Source organism: Pithys albifrons, chromosome 3 (assembly GCF_047495875.1).
Source record: "Pithys albifrons albifrons isolate INPA30051 chromosome 3, PitAlb_v1, whole genome shotgun sequence".
Taxonomy (NCBI): Eukaryota; Metazoa; Chordata; class Aves; order Passeriformes; family Thamnophilidae; genus Pithys; species Pithys albifrons.
Genome location: NC_092460.1, coordinates 77,194,525 through 77,203,169, shown reverse-complemented (window position 1 = coordinate 77,203,169; position 8,645 = coordinate 77,194,525). Strand labels below are relative to the sequence as shown.

General features: G+C 41.2%; 1 protein-coding gene across 1 annotated transcript in view; it reads left to right on the top strand.

The window, feature by feature from the left end:
• The first annotated feature begins 1,592 nt into the window (after positions 1 to 1,592).
• ASZ1 (ankyrin repeat, SAM and basic leucine zipper domain containing 1) overlaps positions 1,593 to 8,645 on the top strand; it is a 37,270-nt gene continuing 30,217 nt past the window's right edge. The window contains exons 1-3 of the mRNA XM_071550000.1: positions 1,593 to 1,769; positions 3,307 to 3,403; positions 7,939 to 8,061. Coding sequence (XP_071406101.1) covers positions 1,650 to 1,769; positions 3,307 to 3,403; positions 7,939 to 8,061 — 340 coding nt within the window. The 5' untranslated portion in view covers positions 1,593 to 1,649. The remainder of the gene's footprint in view (positions 1,770 to 3,306; positions 3,404 to 7,938; positions 8,062 to 8,645) is intronic.

The following is an 8,645-nucleotide window of genomic DNA, read 5'->3' as shown; positions in this document are numbered from 1 at the left end:
AAACTGAGAAAAAAGTTACAATTTTATAAGACCTAACATGGCTACAAAAATATTTAATTATTACACATGGTAAATGTTATATCTTCATCACCAAACTAATTAAAACAGAGATTTAGCATATGCAGATAAAGATAAAATAAGCATATAAAGCTAAGCCTTTATATAGAGTATGTATTACACTTGACTCAGTTTTAGCATCCTTGCCTCTCTAGGGAGGCTGTATGAAAAGAAAAGTTTCCAGAACTAGAAGTTTCTTTCATGGGAGTTCACTTAAAATATTCATCTAGCTCTTATACCAGAACTCCTCATTGTTAATAACTTGACTTTCATAATACTTCTATGCAAACAGGTTGACATACTTAACAGACAAGCAAACAAGATCCAGAAAACACAGCTATTAAAAATGTCAGGCAAGCATAATTGAAATAATGCAGATCATGCAGGTTTCTTTTTTTAGTAAGCGGAATTTTTATAGCACTTAGTATGTTCTAAGCATAGCTCTAGCTAACCTGTAAACCCCAACACAGCAAAAGTTACCTTACATACTGCAGCAAGAAAAAAATATAATTAAAAAAATAAAAAAAGGAAGAAACGTTTCAGTCACATTCTGATCAAGATGAGGGGAAATTTTTTTAAAATGAACTTCCCAAAATTACACTTTTACAGTGTCATTGGCAGAAGGACTACACCCACAACTCCTCACTCTTCTCCAAGACCAGTCTTCTGTTCCCTTTTGTCAGTGGACGACCAAATTCATTTCAGCCTGGGGCAAGGTCCGAGATGAGCTCAAAGGGCAGCGTTACTTTTGTATGAAACACAAAATATCGTTCCTCATTTGTTCTTCAAAGAGTTTCACGTGAGCCTTGTGAGGGATGAGAAACATCATTATCTGCCCCCAGAAAGAAACCTAACGCAGTTCCGAAATTGAAAGTAATGTGCTCTGGGTGAAAGTCTGGGTCATTTCGCACGGCTGCTGCTCAGCTTTCCCACTCATGTGTCCCTGCCACAGGCTCGGGCTCCGCTGCACCGCCGGTACATACAAGTGACATCGCTGGCTAATGTAGGTGACGTCACTGTGTGATGTAGGTGAGGTGGCGTTGTAAAAGCGTACTAATGACATCAGCAATTAAAGAGGGGACACCGTCTCTTGGATTCACGCACACACACACGCCATAGATCTAAAGATCGAACTTCATACGTGGCTGTGCTGCGTCAGCCAACACCCACAAACGAGTGGAGCCACCAGAGCGCCGCGTCACAGGCCCCTTGCTTACAGCCACCACTGGCACCACGACCAGACGCCGAGGCGACACGGCCAGCACGGAGCAGCCTATGCCTTCCCTCCGAGGCACAGTCCCGGCTGAGACACAGACATCCCAGCACGGCCCAGCCAATGCCTTCCCCTCTAAGGAACAGCATCTCGGACGAGGCACAACTCGGCAGCACGTACCACTCCCTGCCTTCCCCTCCGGGGCACAAGCCCGGCCCAGGGGCGGCCTCCCCGGCACGAACGGCCCTGGGGCGGGACTCTCACGCGCTGCTGCGGGGGCGGGGCCGGGCGAGTGCGCGGGAAAGCCGGTGGCGGGAAAACGGCCCCGCAGAAACGTGACGCGGCGACGCTGAGGCGGACGAGGTGCGGGAGTGCCGTCATGGCCGCGCCGCTGTGCTGCCCCCACGTCGTGGCGGGCGGCAACGAGGACAGCGACAGCGACGAAGGCGGCTGGGACGTCGGCGGCTGGGACGTCGGCGCCGTGTGGTCTGAGCCGCAGGTGGGACTGAGCCTCCCGGCGCGCACCATCCGCGTCTGGGAGGTCTTGGGGCCGGGACGGCCTTGGCTCCGCGGTGAGGGGAGCCGAGTGCGGTGGGTCTGACAGGAGCCAGCGGCTGGTGCTTCCTCTGAGGTTTTTTCATACCAGGGTGGTGTACCCTCGGTCCAGTAAATGAAACTGAATTTCAGGAGTTTGTCTTATAACATGAAACCTTAATGTTTATTTAAAAGACTCGTCTCCCGTTAAAAATAGGCCTTAGTCCCTATTTCATAATGAGGGTGAGTTTGGAAGTGATTGGAGGCCTGTAGAGTTATGACTGTTTCTTGCTAACTTGAAGATTTCAGTAGTTTTATTGCTTCTAACCGATGCAAGGCGTCTGTTAGTGTGAGGTAGAGGGAAATTCCACCAGTGTTTTTAGGTGTTGTTTTGTGTCATGGCTGGAATTCCAACTAAGAATGCTTGCAGTACTCAGGCTGAAGGTTATAGTAAGTATTTTAAGGGTCTTGATCTTTAAATAGAGGTTCCTGTCCAAAGATGTCTATTACTTGAAAATTGTTGGCTAAGCAGAATAAAAATAGAGCTAAATTTTTGTGTTGGCTGTTTCTCACCTTTGGTTTTCTAGACACTTCTGGTAAAATCTTTGCAAAAGGTTTTAAAAAAACGTGCTACAATGTTCTATGAAAATTGTATTATTCTGAGTTAAAATGTTGTGAGTTAAAAACTTAGGATCAAACACAACTTTGTTTCATACCCAATTCTGTCTTTAAAGAAGCTAGCGAATAATTCTCCAACTGCTAGTGTATATAAGTGTTTTGTATAAATCTAGATAGCACCAGCATCAATCTCCAGCTGCATTTGCAGCTTTAATAGAGGATAAACTGTGATGCTTTTGAAAAGAACTTAAATTGGGCAACTGATGTATAAACTAGTCTTTTGATGAAAGCTTTTTTCACCCAAATCATTTATGATACAGCAACACAAATGCCTTTGTTACCTCAAGATTAGAAGGGAAGAGGAACAGTAACCCTTAACAGCAGTGGAAGTGTGTTGTGTTAGACCAGACAGCTAGTCATTGAGCTCATTTGACCCAATATCAAACTTTCAGGTCTGATAGTTATCTTTTTTAGTGTTGTACTTCACAACGTGTGAAATGTACAAAAAAAAAGGTACAGTAATGCTTTGAAAAGTTTTTCTAGTGTCATAAGATGAAAAAAGAAATCTTAATTGAAATCCAATACTGGTAAGAAAATCTGAGGGTGGTGTAGGAGGATAGCAGTTTTGCTATCTGAGGATAGCAGATATTTACATTTTCAGATAATGGAACCTTTCAGAATAATTAAGGTTTAAAACTTAGGCTTTACAGTAGACCCTAAACAGATCTACAGAGAAGGAAAAAGTAAAATTTTATCTTGCTCTTTCCCCTCTTCCTGTGCTCTGTCCTTTCAGAGATCATTGCTTTTATACTGAAATCAATCTATATTGTTTTTGCTTTGAAACAGTCACTAGGTTTTGACTTAACTTTTTCTTGTTTATCTAGCAGTCGGATCAAATGTTGCAGGCGGGCAAGAATGAGGCATTAAAGAAGGCTCTGTTTCGTGGTGATGTTCCTTTAATTGAAGAACTCTTAAACTCAGGTGAGGAAAGCCATTTAGAAAATTAAGTATTTCTAAATGATCTTGACAAGAATTTTGAAGTTTCTCCGTTCAAAATGAGGGGTTGAGTGCATGTAGGAATTACTTTTTCAGTGACTCAGCATTTAGTATTCCAGCACATTCCTTGTAATTTATTTTTTTTCATCAGCGAGAACCTCAAAGCACGTTAAGTTTCTGACATGTGCCCTATGTAATACTGCTGTCCTGGCAACATCAGCTGAACAAAGATTTTCTGATTCTAAAAGGTCTAACAGGCTTTATGTGGCATTTGCCACTACTAAAAAGTAGTTTGTTTTAATACCAAAAGCCTTTCCCCCTGTTCTGTTACTCAGGATTTGTCTGTAATGTGTTTGTTAATCAGTGTTAGGAGGATTGGATCGTTTAATGAAGCATGCAAGGCAGTCAGAAACTGCATAGCTGAATTGACCTGCCTAGTGATAATTGTCAGGAAGTTCTGCTTCGGCAAGCAAGGAGAATATAGTACCCAAGAGCTTGTTCTCTAAGGAAAATCTGTCTTATAGCTGAAATAAAGTTGTTTCTTAGTAAGCAATGGGGTTTTTTCTGAGTTTTAAAACAATGACATTGCTTGTCCTTTTAGAAGACAGCTGTTTCTCACCTCAATGGGGAAACGGTCTTTTTAAATGAAGTAAAACTATTGCACAGGCTGAAATACAAGAGTTGCAGTGTGAATGTGAAATACACCTGTCTTGCTTTGAGAAAACATGTTCTTATTTATGAGTAGAGTTTTTAGTGATGTCTGTGCATCAGGCTTCTTAATTAGTTTGTTACAACCCTCTGTTTTCAATTGCCTGCATTGCAGTCAGATATCAATAGTTCACTTTCTGTGTGGATGCCTGCTACACACTGAACAATTCTGTGCTGCTAGAAAATAGGTAGGCGTAAGAGCATAAGGTTAGGCCAGAGATTCATGTAGTCTAGTTTCCCATCTCTTGAAATAAACAAGGCAGCATCACAAAATAATATATAATTTCCAGAAAATGGGATCACCAGTAAATTTTGAGCCATCCAATACTGTGTTGAAAAGCAGAGGAACACACTGCCTCAGTCAGGGAGGTCTTTCTGAAGAAGGGTGACATTGTCCTTCAGAGGATCGGTACTCAGATTAAATCTTTACCTCCAGAGTTGCCTTTAGTGTATGTTCAGTAGAGCTTGTAGGAGGCTCACTACCAACATTCCACCAAACTCAGGGTTTGTGTTGGAAGTGGATTTCCTAGCAACCACTTGGGGCCGTTCCTTCAGGCAGAGTGAGAACATGTTGTTGTCTGGCTTTGTTGAAATGTTGCTTTAAGATCTTTAGTGCTGAGGCAGTTTTACAGAGCTCCTTTAGGAGATGGACAAGCACAATGTTTTCTTTCCTCTCTCCTGTAAAGCTTAACAAGTTTCTGAAGTATGGTGTTGCAAAAAGTAGTGTAGAAGGTTCAGAGACGTTGAGCGTTTTGGTCTGCTTTGGAGTTAAAATACTTCATACCATGTAATTCATATGTTCAGTTTCCTAAAATGGAATTCAGAGTTATGACCTCATGACAATTTAGGCTGATGAAAAATATAACTACAGTCAAAGCCTCTTTCCTGTTTTAATTCAGCAGTTTGTTCCACTTATGTCTTTGTATGAATGCTGGAGCTCATCTCATCTTGTGTGCTAGTTCAGGAAATTACAAGTACCAGTAAACTGGGGGGGACAGGGTGTGTGAGAATAATTCTTCAGCCAATTTAGGACCTGAGTCAGGTCAGAAAGTCAGGTCATAGTTCTCTGAGCTTGCTACCATTTTTGAATTTGAGCATGCATTTTTCTGTATAAAAGTAGCCTTTCTACCACAGTTATTATTAGCCACAGTCCACAAAGTATCTGAAATGGATACTGAAGAAACTAACTCTTCCTTCACTGTTCTTCTGCTTAATTCATATTGGTTATTGATATGCTTCTCATAGTTTCTGATGTAGAGCTCTTCTGAGGCCAGAACATATTTCTCCCTATTGCTAGTTGAAGAAGATACTTATCTGTAACTCAGATTGTAAGAAAGAATGTTGAATCTTATTTTTCTGCCTGTAACTTGTAAGGTCATGTGACTGAAAAGCTTCTCTGCTTATACCCACAAAGGAGCACAGAGAGGCAGTGGCAGGTGTGGAGCCCAAATAATGGTGTGTCCCAGCTCCTCTCAGGGCCATCGTGAAAGCCAGTAGCCTATCACAGGCCCAGCTCTACAGTCTAAGCAGAGAAGCCCATGAGCAGGCAGGAACTCAAATTACAGACTCAGAGAAAGAATTCTAGGGTTCTCACAGGGCCCTTGTGCCTGTAGGCCAAACGATGGTAGCAACAGGAGTGAGTGTAAGATGTGCCAGTCACAGGAGTTGGATCAGAGGTCAGAGGCCTGTGTATCTGTGATACCAGGAGCTGGAGGAGGTAGATGGCACAATGAGACTACTGGTGCTCCGTTCACAAGAGTGCTTTGGCTCTCTTGATCACCGTGGCCAGTGCTGTATGTGTGTCCCAGCTGGGAATACATGCTCAGCATCAATACAGGCTGGACCTCAGGTTGTGGAGCCAAAGCAGACTCGCTTCTCTCTGGCTGTTGAATCTGGCCTGATTTTTTGCTAAAAGACTTTCTTTCTGGGCTTCACTGTTGCCTTATAGGATTTCTTAAGGGCCATTTTACATGCTGAACTAATGCTGCTTACTTCAACAGCTCATGTAATGAGAGTAATAACCTGTCTAAGTACTCACCGAGGTGAGACATTCTGGTTCAGTCAACAATTCCTATAACCACAGAGCCAAGAAGCATCATGACTTACTGTTGCTATTGTCCTTTCTTTGTCTTCCTCTGGGACTCCAGATGGTTTGTATTATGACTTGCACACTGAGTGGTACTTCAAGTCAGTCACTACAAAGATGGCAGGAGACCATGCAGGGCAAACAACATATCATTGCCTAATAGACCATTCTACTTCTAGAACTTAGAGCGCCAGCATCATACTGTCTGCTATACATGTAAAGAAAGCATTGAGGAAAATACCTTCTCAAGAATTTTAGTAAGTCTCTATATGCCTGCCAAATAGATCCTTTGTCACTATCGTTCAGATACGTATTAAAATGAAAAGCTCTAGATGGGAGCCGTAGTTCCGTAGACTGCTGATGCTTTTCTCCTTAAGGCTGACAGGGTGACACCTTTCTTGTATTTCCTTCTTACTAGTGTTATTTCAGTGGGCTGTTGGATATCAGTGTCACTAAATTCTTGAAGTGACTTGTCTACGAGGAAGTTGAGATACGACTGCTAAGGGACACTTAATTGGCTCCCCTTATAGAACTTGAGTGTGGGCTTCAATGGAATGTTTTGTACACTGCAGACTAACCAGCGTGCTGTGACACTAAGGACTGCAGATTTTATGTATACATTACCAGTAGATTTGATTGTAAATTCTGTGGCTTGCAGGTGTTAGAATGCTTCAGCACTGCCTTTTTACTGGTTGCTTCTACAATTCCAGTGATCTTAAACAGTTACAGTCCAAGAACAGCGACCTGTTAGTCCCTCAGTTTTAATGACTTTATATCACTAGACTGAGCACATCTTTGGAATTGTATCAAGGCAGGGGAAAGTAAATACACATTTTGCACGAAAAAGCATGAATGTCACATATTTCTTAGTTTTTTAGGGTGTTTTTCAGAGTTCTCTCTTCTAAAGAAGTATTTTTTATTACCTATGGTCACCATTGGACTAATATGGAACCAGATGATGGAAACTGTTCCAGAGAAAGTAATATTTGTTGAAGGATTGAAGGAAAGATGATTCCTCTTATTGCAAATAGGCAAAGAGGTTTTTATTTGAAAGTTCTCAGATGAGTGTCTCAGTCTGGTACTTGGTGAATTTGGGAGGGCTGGGCTGACTGGCAGGAACGGTTCTAGCCATTATAGCCAATCTGGCTATTACAGAAAACAACCAACAATTCTGGTGATTGTCATTGAATCTTGCATAGTCTCCTATTTCTTCTTTTTATTGAGATAATATTTTATTAGTGCAAAACACAAATCTGCCAGTTAACCTCCTTGCAGGACAGAGAATAAAAGGAGCTGTGAAGCAGGAAACCCTGGATGGTATGATCTTAATTGCCTGACAAGCAATTTACTTCCACAGCAGTCCTCTTGGCTTTTTGCTTGAAGAAGGTTATTGCACAGAAGTAGAAAAAACAGTGAGTCTGTGCAAGTGCACAATGAAATTATTTTTGCAGCTAGATGTTTGGGATTTTTTTGTGTAGTGTTTCTGTGGTACTTAAGTCCTTGGATTGAGAACTGAACCTCACTGATGTCAGGTTTAAAGGTTGTTTTCTGGTTCTCAATAAAGATGTATTTTAAAAAAAAGAAAATGCTATAAGAGATTTCTCTTTCTAAGACTGAATACAAACAGGGTGTAGCCTTTGTAATGATACATATTGAGAGTATGATTTATAAAAAGCATGTTTATTGTGATGCAGTTTCGTGATTTTATTATCTTAAATTTTTACAGGTATCAGCATAGAAACCAGCTTCCAGTTTGGATGGACTCCCCTGATGTTTGCTGCTAGCATGGCTAACTTCACAGTGGTGCGTCTTCTTCTGGACAGAGGTGCCAATGCACGTTTTGAAATAGGTAAGATTTGAATGAAAAATACTGGCCAGTAATGCTCAGTACCAGACATTGTCCCTATCCTTATTTTCTTGTTTACATATACAGGGAAAAAAATCAAAGTTCACAGTGGAACTTGGATCTAGTCTACTTTTCACAGTTTTAAAGTAAAAGTAGTAGTTTTAAAGTAAAACTTGGGTTCTTGGAACTGATCTAGAATCAGTTGATGGGTTTTCTTGTTCTTTCTCTTTCAATCCTGTTTTCTCTTCCACCTCCCAGTCCCCAAGTACTTTTTTAGAAAGTATTTGAAAGCACTTGTTCAAAAATTCTAGTATAAAGTTGTACAGGTAAAACTGCCTTTGTTTGATCCTGTTATGAGGCATGTACATGGAGAAAGCACATAGCATCTCAAACAACATGAACAGTTCTCCAGTTCATGAGAAACTAGTGTGGATTTCTCTAAAATTAGAGTGCAGTTTTTCTGTTGAGTGAAAACTATATTGTACTAGATCGCCTTTTTATGCCACAGTTCAGTGTGTCTAAGTAATATCAGTTCCTCTGTCAATTTTTATGGTTTAATAATAACTTTTTCATACTTAAACTGTGGT